The 17,609-nt window shown below is 36.0% G+C and overlaps 1 protein-coding gene across 2 annotated transcripts in view; it reads left to right on the top strand.

Moving 5' to 3' along the window:
• The first annotated feature begins 1,852 nt into the window (after window positions 1-1,852).
• The window catches only part of LOC141334419 (serine/threonine-protein kinase SIK2-like), a 36,973-nt gene continuing 21,216 nt past the window's right edge, over window positions 1,853-17,609 (top strand). The window contains exons 1-6 of one of the 2 annotated variants that reach the window (XR_012355553.1): window positions 1,853-2,053; window positions 3,757-4,020; window positions 4,692-4,849; window positions 5,013-5,132; window positions 7,495-7,589; window positions 7,687-10,379. Coding sequence is in view for 1 of the 2 variants with exons in the window: in XM_073839492.1 (XP_073695593.1) it covers window positions 1,912-2,053; window positions 3,757-4,020; window positions 4,692-4,849; window positions 5,013-5,132; window positions 7,495-7,589; window positions 7,687-8,122 (1,215 nt within the window). In the remaining variant the exon portion in view is untranslated. Of the gene's footprint in view, window positions 2,054-3,756; window positions 4,021-4,691; window positions 4,850-5,012; window positions 5,133-7,494; window positions 7,590-7,686; window positions 12,087-17,609 lie in introns of those variants that run through there. The other variant, XM_073839492.1, reaches the window with a different exon arrangement.

The following is a 17,609-nucleotide window of genomic DNA, read 5'->3' as shown; positions in this document are numbered from 1 at the left end:
TTTCTAAAAACATATCGTATTTCTGTCATGGCAACTCTTAGAGATTTTAGCATGGTGATATACATAGTAGCGCTAAAGGATTAGCTCACTGGTGAATTAAAATTTCCTGATCATTTACCTACCCCCATGTCATCTATGAAGTTCATGTCTTTCTTTCTTCAGTCCAAAAAATAAATGAAGGTTTGTGAGGAAAACATTCCAGGATTTTTCTCCATATAGTGGACTTCAATTGGAGCCGGCTAGTTGAAGGTCTAAATTGCAGTTTCATTGCGGCTTCAAAGGTCTCTACACAGGATCACAGCTGAGAAATAAGGGTCTTATCTAGAGAAACGATCGTTCATTTTCCAAAAAGATAAAAATTGTTACATTAAAAATGCATGTTATTGTTTATTTAGTACTGACCTGAGTAATATATTTCACATAAAAGATGTTTACATGTAGTCACCAAGAGAAAATAATAGTTGAATTTATAATAATAACCCTGTTCAAAAGTATACATCCTCTTGATTATTAATACTGTGTTGTTACCTGAATGATCCACAGCTGTGTTTTTGTTTAGTAATAGTTGTTCATGAGTCTCTTGTTTGTCCTGAAAAGTTAAAGTGCCTGCTGTTCTTCAGAAAAATCCTTCAGGTCCCACAGATTCTTTGGTTTTCCAGCAATTTTGTGTATTTGAACCCTTTCCAACAATGACTGTATGATTTTGAGATCCATCTTTTCACACTAAGGACAACTGAGGGTCTCATATGCAATTATTACAGAAGGTTCAAACACTCACTGATGCTCCAGAAGGAAAAACAATGCATTAAGAGCCGGGGGATGAAAACTTTTTGAATGTGAAGATCACTGTAAATTTAATTTATTTTGTCTTCTGGGAAATATGCAACTATCTTCTGTAACCCTTGAAAAGCAGTACTAAATGAAAAAAATATGATATTAAGGGAAAATAAGAAAAATGTACACATCCCCATTCTGTTCAAAAGTTTTTACCCCTGACTCTAAATGCATGGTTTTTCCTTCTGGAGCATCAGTGAGAATTTGAACCTTCTGTATTAGTTGCAAGTCCCTCAGTTGTCCTCAGTGTGAAAAAATGGATCTCAAAATCATATAGTCATTGTTGGAAAGGGTTCAAATACACACAAATGCTGGAAAACCAAATAATTTGTGGGACCTAAAGGATTTTTCTAAAGAACAGCGGGCAGTTTAACTGTTCAGGACAAACAAGGCACTCATTAACAACTATCACTAAACAAAAAACATCATTCAGGTAACAACACAATATTAAGAATCAAGTGTATGTAAACTTTTGAACTGTGTCATTTTTATAAATTCAACTAATATTTTCTCCTGTGGACTATATGTAAACATCTTTTATGTGAAATATCTTATTCAGGTCAGTACTAAATCAACAATAACATGCATTTTGTATGATCCCTTTTATTTTGATAAAAATCATCAACATTTTGCAAATTTTGAAATGGGGATGTAAACTTTTGACCTCAACTGTATACTTTTCAATCACATTTGTTTGCATTTTGTTTAAAAAAACAAGGTAAAGAAAATTCTAAAATGTAAGTTTTGCATAGATGAACCTTTCAATAAGATTTATACCATGCATCAGCCTTAAATTGTTATTGACTAATAATCTTTATATACTGTACATTTTACCACATCCTTGTTTGCCTCTTTAGGAATAGCTATTAAATAAATCCATTGGGTTTTAGCTTTGATTTCAGCTGTCAGATGGAAACAACAAAGTGAAAATGTCCCATAGACTGCTGAGCTGTTTCAGCCCAAAATAGTTTTGCCAACAGTGTGTGTGTATTTATATCTCAGGTGGATGGCTGCTTACTGGACCCGCTCCCTCCAGTCGTTGTCCGCAAAGTCAGCGGCTCGCTGCCTAGCAACGTTATGGAGACGTCCATTGATGAGGGCATTGAGGCAGAGGAAGAGCACGCTGTGCCCCTCGCCGCCTTTCATACAGCTCGCTTCAGTCAGCGTCGGCATACGCTGTCTGAGGTCACCAACCAACCTGCTGTGCTGCCCATTACAGGTTAGTATTGCATTTTATGTGTGATGAGGTTAGGCAATTATAGTCTTAAAGATGCTTCAATATTAATATATAGTATCTTAAAGATATATTACCATTTAAAAGTTGAGTTTCTTTGAAAGTCTGTAATGCTCACCAAGACTGCATTTATTTAATTAATATACAGAATCAAAAAATGTATTAAAAATACAGGGAAAACAGGATTGTAAAATGATTTTACTTCAAAAGAACTACTTTCTATTTTATTATAATTATAAAATTATTCTTTTGATTGCAAAGCTAAATTTTCAGCCTCCAGTCTTTAGGGTCACATGAAACTGCTCAATATTATTATCAGTGTTTAATAAAATTTTTTGGGAGAGGGGAATCCTTTTTAGATTCTCTGATAATAAAAATGCAATAAAAATGGATTGTATAGAAGCCAATTTATAAAAAAAACTGAATAAAAATTCAATTGCAATTGCAAGTTTACTTTTTTCCCCCTCAAAACTAATACAAAATTGCAATTCTGACTTTTTTCCTCAGAATTGTGATATAAACGTGCAATTCTGAGAAATCTAGTTTATATCTTGCACTTCTGACTTTTTTCTCTCAAAATTGTGATATAAACTTGAGACATGAACCCGCAATTCTGAGAAAAATAGTCACAATTCTGAGAAAGTCAGAATTGCGTGATATAAATTTACAAGTGTGACTTTTTTAGTTTACATCATATTCTAACGTGAGTTTTTAAGTCAGAATTGTGAGACATAAACTCGCAATTCTGAGAAATAACATCACAAAAAAAATGTTATAAAATTGTTATAAAGTCAATATTTTGACAATTCAATATCTCACAATTCTATTTTTTTCCTCTGAATTGTGAATTTATATTTCAAAATTCTGACTTCATAACACGCACTCGCGAGTTTTTAAGTCAGAATTTTAAGCAGTTTTTATTTTTCCACAAAATTTGACTTTATAGCTCGCAATTGCGAGTTTATATCTCACAATTTTTTCTTAGAATTGTGAGATATAAACTCAAAATTGCGAGAAAAATGTCAAAATGGCAAATAATGCGATTTGTGAGAAAAATGGCATTCGTGAGAAAAAAATCTGAATTGAAGTCGCAATAACCTTTTTAAAAAAATTCACAATAACATATTTCACATGAATTCATGGAAAACATTTTGCGTCCTAGCTAAACTGCTTACAGTAATACCACTGACAATAAACGATCAACTATTTTTGTAGACAGTTTGTGACTCTTTGATTTTGCTCATGTCGCTTACGTCAATGCAAGACAAGTTTATTTGTAAAGCACATTTTCATGACAATAGGAATTCAACGTGATTTAAACAATGATCAGACAAAAGTGCATTGTTTAAATATCCTAAAGTCATAAAAATGAGAAAAAGAAAGAAAAGCTTAATTTATACATTGATCAAAACAAGTGTAGTCAGTACAGCAAAAGTGCATATTCAGAGAATTCACGGATAAACAGATGTGTTTCTGTTTATGTCTAGATTCGAATGTGGTCAGCAAGACTTGGATTAATGTTTTACATTGTAATGTAAACCATGCATCATGTTGCAGTTCTTAAAGTTCTGGGTTACTGAGATTTATGTACTCACCAAACTCACTTTTAACTTTTGGACACTGAATAAATACTGTTACAACCATACACTTGAGAGAACTTCATTTACAACAAAAGCTCCTCTCCGCAGGTCTGAACCCGTCCCTCGGCAGCATGGACTCCGAGTACAGCATGGGTTCGACTCAAAGTGACTTCAGCTTGCCTGAAGAGAATCCAGCTCTAAAGGAAGCATTAAGCACTACACCTGCCAGCCCCGCAGCTCCAGTCTTCCTGGGCATGAAGCCCCCTGAGCCCACCCTTCAGCCGCTCAACACAGAGGGGCAAGGCGCTCATAATCACTCACTAGTCAGTTTCAGAGAGGGGCGAAGAGCTTCAGACACGTCTCTCACTCAAGGTCAGGATGATCTGTGTTGTCATGTGCACATCATTTTTCATCAATCACCTTCCTCTCAAACAGGACAACTCACCCTCAAATTGTTACAAATCTGTTTCTTCAGTTGGACACAAAAGAAAATGGTCAGTGTCATTGTAAGGACTGTAAGGACATTTGAAATAACTGAAATCGTTTGGCGAAGTGATACGGACATGTAATTTGCTCACAACCTGCCTTGAAATACTTTAGCCGTGCGTTTCCTTGGAAATAATTGTATTGCACACCTTGGAACGTTCGTCAACCAATCAGATTTAAGCATTCAACAGCCTTGTAGATAATATACAACAAAAGACACCAAATCTGCTACAGTATCTATTCTCCCATAAATGTGAATGGAGCACAAAACCTAGCATGACCCCTGCTTTAGTCACTTGCAAGCATATATTTACGTTATAATCAGTGTTTTGGAAAATGTATTGTTAGCGGATAAAATAACCCTCATTCTGAATGATATCTGACCTTCTATGAATAATGACTACTTTTAAAAGCTGGAAATAATTGCAGTGATTCACTGCTGTACTAATTATAGCAGTAGTCAAGACTATGAGTCAGACCACCCCTGCAGCAGTCACAGGAATATCTCCACCAGTTCATCTGACTCTAAAGTCTGTTGTATTCATTGAACCCAACAGGTTTAGTGGCATTCAGACAGCACCTCCAGAACCTGGCCAGAACCAAGGGCTTCCTAGAGCTGAACAAAGCCCAGATAGTGTTAGATGGTGGAGGAGGCGGCAAACCCACAATCAGTCCCCAGGAGCTCCTAGAGCCTCACCACCCATTTAGCCACCAGGTCAGACAGCCATTTGTGCTGTTCTCACTATTCTCTTGTTTTCTATTTTTGTTATTTTGCCTTTGAATGTTAAATAAAATTAAGTTTTTGACTGTGTTGTTTGACTTTACAGATGGCAGAAATCTGTGATTTATTCTGATATGAAACAATTTCTAAATTTTAGGGAGAAGGACGCCAATGTCTAATTGGAAAAGATACATTGACTTTTACTGGTAAAATGCACCCTTATCTGCTATCCAGGAGACAGAGTTTGGAGACGCAGTACCTCGCTCAACGACTACAGGTGAGTCAATTATGTATAAGATTGAGCACAATCTTATACAGATCTCTTTTACAAATCTGGTTTAAATTACGTGTGCCATGTTTCTAGAAATGTACTCTTTGTGTTGGTTTCTTATGGTTTTAAAAAATGTATATACCATTTTTAAGTTTAAACTTAATGATTCTAAAAATGTCATTTGGTGTAACCATTAAGTAAAGCGTAATATTTTCCATATACCATGAATATATATGAACACAAATATATGTGTAAAGCAATTTTTTTAAGATAAAGGGTGTTTTAACTATTTTTTATGTTTTTGGGGAGTCGCACCACATGACACTTTACAAACTGAAGTCATTTTGCCTTCCCATGAAAAGCTCAAATTATTATTTTTTAAGAGACTCAATTCCTGTTGCTTTTTTTGCGCCTTGATTCTACCTGTCGGTTAAACCACATGACTTTATGAGAGTAAACATTTTCTAAATCATTTTCTAAAAAAAATAATAATATAAGATTGTTAAACTACTTCTACATCTACTTTTAAATTTCATTCTTCAAACTTTTGTCTTAATTATGGGTTTCATTATGGTACAGTTATATCACCCATGATCAATGCAGTCCATCATAGAAAAGGTGTATTTAAGTCACTGTATATATTATTGAAACTTGGTAAAAAGGAACAGATCTAGACAAAAAAATAAGTGTCATATCATTGACCCAATTATCACAAAAAAAACAATAAATAAACAATATCACACTGCTATAAGTGTGATGTTGTGGTTATACAACAGTTTAATGGCATGAGTGTGTAAGTACATAAGAAACAACAACAGAGTCTCTTTAAAAAACCCTCTTTTGTGCAGAATTGCTTCCTTCCGCCAGATTCAAATCTCAGTTGGGCAGTTAAACAGCTGAGCCCAAGCCTCCGTTACTAATTCGAAAACATCACTTTAGCACTAGTAACGAAGGAACGTTGAGTTGCTTCATTGAAAACATATTGTATTACTGTAAAAGCTCACTGTATTATGCATCTGATATAGCATTAATTCTCATATTCACAATAAAATTAGTTTTGAATGTCCGCTGAGGAAAGCGATATCTTTGTTGTACTGTCCTTTCATCTTTTAAGGGTGATTTCCGATGACAGCACTGCTCAGTGCATTTGTTGGCTGTGTCCTACAAAGTGTCGTTGAATGTAAAAATAGCTTGCTTGTTTACAACCCTGATTCAGTCTCTTCTAATATAAAAGTGCTGCTGACTCACTCATGACAGTCTCTTGTCGCCATCTAACAGCGAAATAATACAACTAAAATAACCATGAACACACATCGTATCTCAAAACTAAATGCTATTATTATATACTACTATTATTTATATAAATATTATTTATTGAATAATAATATTTAATAAACAACAACAGCAGCCACCATAAAAGTTGCTAGGCAATTCAGTCAAAAGTACAAAGGTAGCACTCTGATATACAGCATTAATGTTACATAAAATATAACCTTCATCCAAAACTTTGCTCTGGAATAAAAAAATAGATTAATGAGACCAAAGACTGCATGTTGAATTTACCCAAAATGAATCTCATCTCATTTTTAACCACGAGAGACATTAGAGCCAGTGGCAAATTCCAGAAGATCTGGCCGAGGTGAGGCTGCTCTTTGTGGGTTCATGACTCCCTGGAGCTCACATCTCCAAAAATGAAGCAAAATTTCAAATAGACATCATCTTTATTAACAAACCGCAAATTCAAAGTCTAAACAAGTACATTCTCGCTTAAACAAAAATTTTAAAACTACATTCTGTGACAAATTAAAACAGTATTACTTTTTAAATTATAGTTTTGGGCATCTGCCCTGACAGTCCCTGTGAGAAATACAGCAAGTTTGGTGATACAAACGGTGAAATGGTTGGAGTTGTGTTATCAATAGAATATCACACTTTTATCAGCCAATCAGATTTGAGGAACAGAAAGAACTGTTGTATAAAAAATGTTTCTGTCAACATAGCAATACATAATAATCTCTGATCAGCACTGAAAATCCCATCTAAAACTTGTGTGGCTGCATGAAGAGGCATACACAAATCCCATAACAGATCTAGACAGGTGGAACTGGGGGAGTTGGAGGGTTATAGAGGAACTCTAATAGCGTGCTGCAGGACCAGCTGACAACAAACACTGAACCAGACTGTTTAAATGTTGAGCAAACAGTTTTGTTGCAGAATCAGCAGAGGCCGGTCAGCTTGTGCCATGCATGTGATTGCTAGCAGACTGCATGTAAAGGACTGCACAATCCATAGTTTCATGACTGAACTGTTAGGTATTTAAATATACATGTATTTATTTCAATGGATTATGGCTTGATTTTTTTTACAGAGGGCCAGTCAGTTAGCAAGTGGTCTTGGAAGTGGACAGATGTTTTGTAAAGAAGCTGCACCACGCACTTTAGAACAACAACTTCAGGAGCACAGGTCAGGAACAACTGCATTCATAGTGCATTGATATCCTGGATTTCTCCTCAAGATTTTTAGTTATGACACATCTGTTCATTTGTAATTCTCTGCACAGACTGCAGCAGAAGAGGCTCTATCTCCAGAAGCAGTCTCAGGTACAGGCCTACTTCCACCAGATGCAGCTGGCAGAGGATGCTTACCCACCTCCCCAGGACAGCAGAGACCCCCAAAACAGCAGCAGTCCTTTGTCCAGCCCTCCCTTCACAAGGACCCAAACCCTAACCCCTTTTCTGGAGCCCGGCACCTCGCCCCTAACGTACGGGCCCAAGTCAGCCCGCTTCCCAGACTGGCCTCCGCCACCAGACAACCGCACAAGCTACACCCCATCCCTCCCTACAGAGCCCCTGTACGCATGGAGTCCTGCCCAGCCGCCTCTCCCACCAGGCAAAGCGGAAAGCCCTTTGGCCCAACCTGCACCTGAAGCCCCTTTTCTGGACTGTGAGATGATGGAGAGTGTAGAGGTCCCACAAGGTTGTGTACTCGTAAACTAAATGTGAAACAAAGAACTCTGAGGCTGGCTCTCAGGCATAAGATGTGGCGAAAAAACGCCCTCAGGGACAAACAAGATGCCGTGGTTTGTGTGACATCTTATAAACCTACAGACGTGCACTTGATCCTGTGGTAGACCATTACAGAACTTCATTTTCAGAGATGTTTGTGAGATAGTGTCCTGAAATGTTTTTTTATCCGGTAAGCACAGATGAAATGTAGTACAGCTACCATAGAGTTTAAAAATCAGTATTAAAGCAATATTCCTTTTCCTATATAATACTTTAGAGTTCTACGAGTTTCAGTGTTTTTATAAGTAGTTTGTTTCCTTAAATGATCAGTAGCTACTAATGTTTTCATTATAGTATTGTGTGATTTTAAATAATAGATAATTAACAGAGAGATGTGTAAATATTAGAACTTATCTAAGATAAAAAAAGAATTATTAGAAATAATGTTGAAGTCAACATGAAACAGCATTGAGTCTATTTTTCTGAGTGAACTTCTGAAAGATGAGAACAAAATATAAAGACATGAGTTTGTTATAAAAATTGCCAACACTTTAAAATAATGTTCAGTTTGTGAAAAATGAGTTAGTAAGGTATCATAAACTAGCAATAAAAACTGAACAAAGAATAATTTACAGCATTTATCAATCTACATTAATTTAGTAATACTTTAACTGCTTTATATTTATATTTGCACTAAGTAGCATTAATGAATTAAAACAAAAATTAACAATAATAGTATATTTATAAATAACATAACCAAAAATATTTTAATAAATGCTGTAAAATATTTTCATTCGTTAGTTTATGATACCTAATGTATAACTAAGTATTAAATACTCATTTTAACCTTATAAATTGCTGCAGATAGAATGTCATTTTGCAAGACAAACCGGAAGTAATGGTGCATTCACACCATGTCAGAATTGATGTTATTACGTTGGATTCAACATATAGTCCCGATTCGCAGACTTTAACCGATCCCCTCCCCCTCTCTCTCTCCCACTTTGCTTCCTGTTTCAATACTGTTCTATCCTAATAAAAAGACGAAAACAGCTAAAACAGCTACATTAAAAAAAATATATATATATATAATTACGAGATTCTTGACCGCTGCAACATCACACGGAAATCATTAAAATGACAGCAAATTGAGCAGCAAATTGAAGTGAAGTAGTAATATTGGGTATTATTTCTGTTTATTACATGACTACACAGCATGCTTGATTCTGATTGGTCAGTCACTACATTCCGAGATGTTCTTCCCCGATGACAACCAGTAAAAACTAATAACGGAAGCTTTGCGTTCATATATTTCAACTCAAATCAATATTTCATGTCTAACTATTTAGTTCTGTGTCAAGTAGCCGTGTAATATGCGGGATAATGTACATCCAGCCAGTTGTCATTGCAAATTATTACACGGCTCTGTGGAATACTTGATTCTGATTGGTCAGTCACCACATTCCCAGATGTTATTCCCCGATAACAACCAGTAAAAACTAATACCCAGGCTCATCCGGGTAACTGCAGTCGGCCCTATTAGCTTCCTGGTTAAATGTTTTCTTTGTGGAAGCTTTGCGTTTGGTTGGCTAATAAAATAATAAAACTCAAATTGCAGACAAGTTTGAACTTGCCCCCTGCTGCTGCTTTCTTCACAGAAGACTTGCATTCAAATATTTCAACTCAAATTAATATTTTGTGTCTAATTACTTCGTTTTTTGGCAAGTAGCTGTGTAATAAGCGCGATAATGTACATCCAGCCAGTTGTTATTGCAAATTATTACACGGCTCTGTGGAATACTCGATTCTGATTGGTCAGTCACCACATTCCGAGATGTTATTCCCCGATAACAACTGAGAAAAACTAACAACACAGGCTCATCCGAGTAACTGCAGTTGGCGCTATTCGCTTGCTGGGAATTTTTTTCTTCGTGGTAGCTTTGCATTTGGTTGGCTAATAAAATATTGAAACTTTGCGTTTAAACTGAAATCAGTATTTCGTGTCTAGTTATTTAGTTTTGTGGCAAGTACCCATGTAATAAGTGGGATAATGTACATCCAGCCTGTTGACTAAAGCCCTTCAGTCTTATACAACAGCCTTCGGCTTTGCGTCGGGCTGCTTATAAGTCTGTCGGGACCTTATTCTACGATAACTGGCTGGATTTACATTATTCCTTACTTAATAAGTAATAATTAATTCATTAATTCATATAATTGTTAATAATTCCAGTAATTGACTATTGTTAATGTCCTGATAATGCAAGAATATTCTAAAAAAAAAAAAAACACATACAATGCAGTTTAATACGGCTAACACAGCTAAATGTGTCTAATGTCCCACTAAATCAACAAAGTTCATTAATACGGCATTTGCAAAAGGACTCTTACTTGATGTATTGTTTTCTATCAATTACTCAAACTACACAGATTCATTTTGCCGTTAATAGTGTTGCCATAGAAACGTATGTTTCAGGACGTGAACAGTTCCGGCTCAGGTGGACATCTAGTAATTACAGTAATTACGACACGGCGTGAATGCAGCATTAGCATTACCGTGTGCTCTCGACAAAAACTATCATGATTTTTCCATTCGATTTTGGATTCTTGCATAAAATCAGCTCTGTGATCAACAAAGGTTTATGATTTCTGCATGTTTTGTTCAAGATAATGAAAATACTTCATATGCTTCTTACAACTATTTCGGCTTTTATTTAAATTCTAAAATAAAGTTGGAAAATTTGAGTTTGATAACAGTTAGTATAAACACAACAAGTTCGTAAAATATGATTTTGTGTTTAATGTCATGTTTAATGCCTGTAGTCCCAGTTAGCAACCACCTTTTTCTAAACACATAAAAGCTTAAAAAAGTGAGGTATTACTGACGTATTTTATGTTATAATGAATAATGAGCTTGTGTTAACCACAGAACTTTTTTCAGGCATTGGTTTTAGGATTCCTGTAGCGCTATGGTAAAGTGTTACCACATTGCACTGCTGTTTGACTGTTGGTAAACATTAACAGGCACGACCTAGATGATGTCAGCAGACAAAGTAAAGTCGTTTTCGGGCGGTGCAATGATAAAAGATTACAAAAACAAATCATCTGTGAAATAATATACAGCAGTGGTTATGCACAGTAAGACCAACAAACATGGGTTAAAGTAAATAGGGTTCATTTTGAGTTCATGTTGACTTTAAAAATCACACTACCTACTTTGGTCTTATCAGAGTGGGCTGGAGAAGTAGGAAAGAACAAGGTTACAGTGCATGGTTTTTCTGAGAGTACGTTTGCTTTTAGAACCATTGTAAACATTCAGACTTGAGTTACGTGGATTAAACAGAATCAGAATCAACAATGATCTCACACCATGTGCACTACTACTCCAAAGTTCTGCAGATTTTTTTTTAGAAACTTAAGTGTTGTGCCTTTCAATTCTTGTTGTTCCTTTTTGAAGAATGTCTGTTTTTAGATTTAATTCTTCAAGTGAAACTTCCTGTGTGGAAATGCAGTATGAAGCACCCTCTTTTGACAGATACCTTGAACCAAAGTCTCCATTTAGGTTCTATTTTGAATCCACTGTGTGGATTGTTCTGGAACCATCCAGCTACATGAGATAGTTGTCATGGTCCTACAGTATATGCCATTCAAAAGTATAGCAATATCTAGAGTAATAGTTCTGATGTTTAAAATGGGTGTCGATAGTGAGTGTTGTCATTTTATGCCTTTGAAAGAAAAAGATCTTATTGTGACTATTTAGAGTTTGTAGTCAGATCTTTCTTGACTATTGTTGATATTAATACCGACATTGAAAAGTGAACTGTTTTGTTATAGTCGTTTTTCAGTGCTAAAATGTTTCCCGATATGTAATCACAATATGAATTTTGTTATATTCAGTCGAAAATGCTGAGTTATTTGCACAAGGGGAAATAAATGTCACGCTCCTTGAGTGAAAACATTTGTGAGATTGATGTTTTTGCATCTCAGTGCTGACCACACATACAGAAAGATGATGGCCTTTCATTGGTTAACTGAATTTTGTGTCTTAAAGGATAACTGTTGCCAAAATGCAACCTGGGCTGTTTTTTTGTTTGTTTTTTTACTGTAAACGAGACAAACTTATATCTAAAAGCATAATTACGACAAACGAGCTGTTTTTGAGATTGACCGTGATTCGTTTTGTGGTCAATGACCGGTGAATGGGAATACTAGGGGCATACATTTGAGCGCATCAAAATCGATATTTTTACAACACTAAGAAGGCTCGACACACCATGAAACTTTGCTCGAAGTATCGCCTGGGTCTCTACACTTGAACTCCAGCATTGAGAACATTGTTTGTGTACACAGAGTTTACTAAAAAGAAAGTTTTTGAACAACTCTCTTACACTGTTTGGGTTTCCGCTCTCAGCCATCTTGCCAGTCAAGAGGTGTCGATCTCCGAATGCGAATGAATGGACTCCAAAGGATGAAATATTAGGCTTATGTGAGGCTCTTTTTACAACTAGAAGTTTAATATTGTTTTTCACTTGCGACAAAACAACGAATTAGCGGTGCATTTATATGGAAATATGCTTTAGGAGCTATCCATTCTCGCACTCGGAGATCGACACCTCTTGACTGGCAAGACGGCCGCGAGTGGAAACCCAACAGTGAAAGTGATTTGTTCAAAACCTTTCTTTTTAGTAAACTGTGTGTACATGAACAATGTTCTCAATGCTCGAGTTCATGTGTAGAGACCCAGGCGATACCTCGAACAAAGTGTCATGGTGTGGCGAGCCTTCTTAGTGTTGTAAAAATATCGATTTTGATGCGCTCAAATGTATGCCCCTAGTACTCCCATTCACCGGCCACTGACCACAAAACTAAATCACGGTCAATCTCAAAAACGGCTCGTTTGTCGTAATTATGCTTTTAGATATAAGTTTGTCTCGTTTACAGTAAAAAAAAAAACAGCCCAGGTTGCATTTTGGCAACAGTTATCCTTTAAATACTGTTTAAAGTCCCCCTGAAATCAAAATTAAAGTTTTTTGGCTTTTAGTATGAATATATTAGCCTTAAGGTTATCTATAAGCTAGTGTGCCTCAAAACAACGACAAAATTCGTGTTTACAAGATATGGGCATTCAAAACTTACAGTCTCGTCACTTCTGCCGATATGAATCAACGATTTTGATGATATCACCGTGCACTTCAGTTTCTCATCAAACGTTCTGTCCAATCAAATGCTCTCTAGAGTCCGTAGTGTCCCGCCCCCTACACTATAAATAGACACTGAATCTGCGGCTAAGATCGGTCACTTGTTCACAGTGTAAGTGTTTTCTGTTTGGTGATTATGATCACTATTTTGTTTTAGCAAGAGTTTTATATTGAATCTATGGGGTAATTTATTATACTGTGGCTGTCATAAGCTTACAAATGCTTCTTTACCGAGCTCAACGGCTCTGGCCCGAGCAGATATCAATGGAACGCTATTGGCTATTCAAAAGAAGTGGGCGGGGCTGGGCGATATGTTTTTGTTTCAGTTAAAATTACGTCACCACATAGAATAACGCTGCGTGTTTCAAGGCACTTCAGTGGACCTTTAAGGGTTAACTTATCCAGCAATAAAATTCTGTCAATTTGTTCACCCTCAATTTCCCTTACTGGTAAACTAATTTACCTGTATTTTTAAAAAGGTCCTGTTCACACATTATCGCACACTGGTTATTTACCACTAATTTTCCAGTAAAGACGACGTGTGAAAGGTGCTAATTAATCATTTGATTTGTTTAAAATGACTGATTCATTTGAGAACAAAGCAAGAATGTGTTTTTAAACCATTTGTAGGGCTGGGTAAAAAATATTGTTTCCTCGATTTTAACCAATTCTCATTTTTACGAAATACTTAATCTCTTAAAATGGACAGAATTTAAAATCTGAGACTTTGTTAATATCAAAAGCAACAAAGCACAATGCTTTTTGTGATTTATTGAATGTTCTGTTCATTAACTGAAAACAGGCTAGACTTATCGATTCTTGGTATTTAAGTTAATGAACAGAACATTCAATAAATCACAAAAAGCATTGTGCTTTGTTGCTTTTGATATGAAACAAAGTCTCAGATTTCAAATTCTGTCCATTTCATTACAGTATTTAAACAATAAATGCCGTTTTGGTGCCATTTAATGTGGAGTGATGGATCACTGTGACGCCTCAGTTCAGGAGAAGCTCCTCCGTTTTAATACCAGCTTCAACATGAAATAAACATGAATAAACACAAAACTTACCAAAATCTGTATCCCGTTTCATGTAATCACCTAAGTGTTTTAACCGCACAAAGACATCAGTATAACAGCTTGTAAACAGTATCACGTAACGTCACATTTACCTCAGAAAAAACAATTTCAATGACCATAAACTCATTAGTCAGCTAAGATTAGTCAGCAAAATTAACTCTAGATTTGAGCTTTTTGATAAATATATTCACCATATAACATATTAATTATTTTACTGTTCTTCAGTGTTTCATTTATGTTTGAATATATCCATCAAGTTTTAATCACAGCTACCATTTAAATGTTTATATTACAAAAAAATGCATTGGAGTAGAAATATAACTATGTAATTGTAATTTTTTTTTTCCTTAGGAAAATTTGCCATGTACTGTACCTGATATTAATACCTTGCGAAAGTTTTCAACCCCCTTCATTTTTTTCCCCATTTGTTATGTTGCTGGCTTACATTCGACTTTTTTTCCACATCAATCTACACTCCATAAAAACAGGTTTTTAAAATCTTTGTAAAATATTTAAAAATAAAAAACCTAAATGATTCCATTGCATAAGTATTCAAACCCTTTACTGGAACAGTTGACATTTAGCTCAGGAGCATTCATATTGCTTGTAGATGTTACTACACTGAGTAAAGTTAACCCATGGCAAATTCAATTGAATTGGTATGATTTGGAATGGCACACACATCTTAATGCTGAAAATGTATATCAGAGCAAAAACCAAGCCCTGAAGTAAAAAAATAAATAAATAAAATAAAAAATCAGCCTGTTGAGCTCAGAAACAGGATTGCATCAAGCCACACATCTGGCCATCACTCATTAAAGGTTCACAGAAGCATGTAGTCTCCATTATCTATAATTGAAGAAGTCTGAAACAACCAGGACTCTTCCTAGAGCTGTCCTCCTGGCCAAACTGGGCAACTGATGGAGAAAGACTTTGGTTAAAGCGGTGACCAAGAAGCTGATAGTCACTCCAGTTGAGCTCCATGATCATACGTGGATATCAAAGAAACCTACAGAAGGACAAACATCACTGCAACACTCCACTGATCTGGGCTTTATGGCGGTGTGGCCAAACTCAATCCTCTCCTCAGTAAAGACACATGAAAACAAACTTGGAATTTGCAAAAAAGTACCCTCAGACTATGAGAAGCAAGATTCTCTGGTCTGATGGTCAATTCCAAGCATTGTGTATGGAAGAAAACCAGGCACTGCTCATCACCTGAGCTGTAGCATCCCAAAAGTAAAGTGTGCAGGCAGCAGCCTAATACTGTGGGGCTGCTTTTCAGTGGCAGAGTAGAAGAAAAGCTCAATGCACCAAAATATTGAAATGGCCTTCATGAAAACCTAGTCCAGAGCATTCAGAACCTCAGACTGGGCAGAAGGTTCACCTTCCAACAGGACAATGACCCCTAAGTACACAGCAAGAGTGGCATAAAGACGACTCTGAGAATGTCCTTGAGTGGCCCAGCCACAGCCTGGGCTTAAAGCCAATCAAATATCTCTGGAGAAACCTGAAAATGTGCGTCTGTGCCCAAATGTGCCCCTGTGCCCATCCAACCTGGCAGAGCTTGAAAGCTGAAGAGATTGGCAATGGCTGAACAATGGCAGATAATTGCCAAATGCTAATGTGCAAAGCTTGTCGCACCATACCAAAAAGATCTGAGGCTGTAAAGGTGCTTCAACTAAGTACTTAGTTAGGGTATGAATACTTATGCAACATACTTATTTCAGTTTTTTTGTTTTTAATAAATGTATAAGTTGTGACAATTCTGTTTTTGCTTTGTCATTATGGCGTATGAAGCGTATACTTATATGGTAAAAAGGTCATTTAAAGCAATTTAACATAAGGCAGAAACACAAAACGTTAAAATGAAGGGGTTTGAATACTTTCGCAAGGCACTGTATATCGAAAATAATTGATAAGGAATTGAATAGTAAGCTTGTGAATCAAAACTGAATTGAATCATGAAATTAGTGTCCAAACCCTAATAATTTTCTCAGTTTAAAACTATTTTTTCCCATACTATAGAATTTAATAGCTACCATAACCTGTTCTCATTCTTCAAAATATCTTCTTTTTTTTGTGTGTACAACAGAAGCAACTCGTACAGGTTTGGAAGTAAATGACAGAATATTCATTTTAAGGTGAACTATTAAATGGAACAAAAAAGCTGTAAATTATCCATATGATACAAGCAATCCGTCACTGGCGCAGATCCAAATACGAACTAAAAAATGTAACAAAAAACACAAACCTGGCAACAGCGTCTGTGAAATGTAACTTTACACATAGCTGCTGAATGAACAGGAGTGTTGCATAAAGCTGGTTAATTTCCCCTGATGATTAATCTGGGCAGAATGGTACTAACACTCAAAAGGCGAGTCGTGATGTTCCAGCTGTGAACTGTTCATCAGCAGGCACGACAGCAGCAGCTCCACAATTCAGACTCCAAAGATAAACAGCCGTGTCAGAACAAACGCTCAAAGCCATGACAGTTCTCACAGGCTGTTAGACCTTGGATGCCAATTGTGTAGCGGTTTTAAAAACTACCAGGACTTAGAAGCTTGAAAAACTTTAGTGATGAGATCTTGATTTGAATGCAGTCTTCTAAATGAATAAGAAAATCTAATTATTTTATCACATGGGACTGACAGGCTTTCGTTTATTTACCAAACTGAGCCTTACCAATTACGCGAGGTGACAGGTTAAAAATAAACCGAGCACACTTTCTTAACACTAGGACCTTTTTAGAAAGATCTGTAGAGCTGCTGCAGCTAATGGACTTCTTTTTACATCATTTAGCCTTTTTTGTACGCAATTTTTTTTGATTTTGTTAACAATATAATAAGAAAAGGTGACTGTATCAAGAGGGGAAAATATGACAATACATTAATAAATATTAAAACAATATTTTTAACAGCCTTTTTTTATACACGGCCCAAAAGTGTTATTTAGAATAATTAATTAGATTTGGATCCAGACTATTTTATGTATGTGGAAACTCCCCTTAATATTATTATAGGTAAACTTTTACATTGGATCGAAGAATAGCCAAAATGGCAAAGATTCAGCCAATAATCAGCTCCAGGGTGATCAAAGAAAGTCTTAATTTACCTGCGAGTGCTGTAACAATTAGAAGACACCTATGTGAAGCCAAGCTATCGGCAAGAAGCCTCTGCAAAGTCCCATTGTTTTAATAACGAC

This window comes from Garra rufa, chromosome 5, assembly GCF_049309525.1.
Source record: "Garra rufa chromosome 5, GarRuf1.0, whole genome shotgun sequence".
NCBI classification, from domain to species: Eukaryota; Metazoa; Chordata; class Actinopteri; order Cypriniformes; family Cyprinidae; genus Garra; species Garra rufa.
Note: the sequence above shows the minus strand (reverse complement) of the source record. Positions and strands in the feature narration are given on the sequence as shown.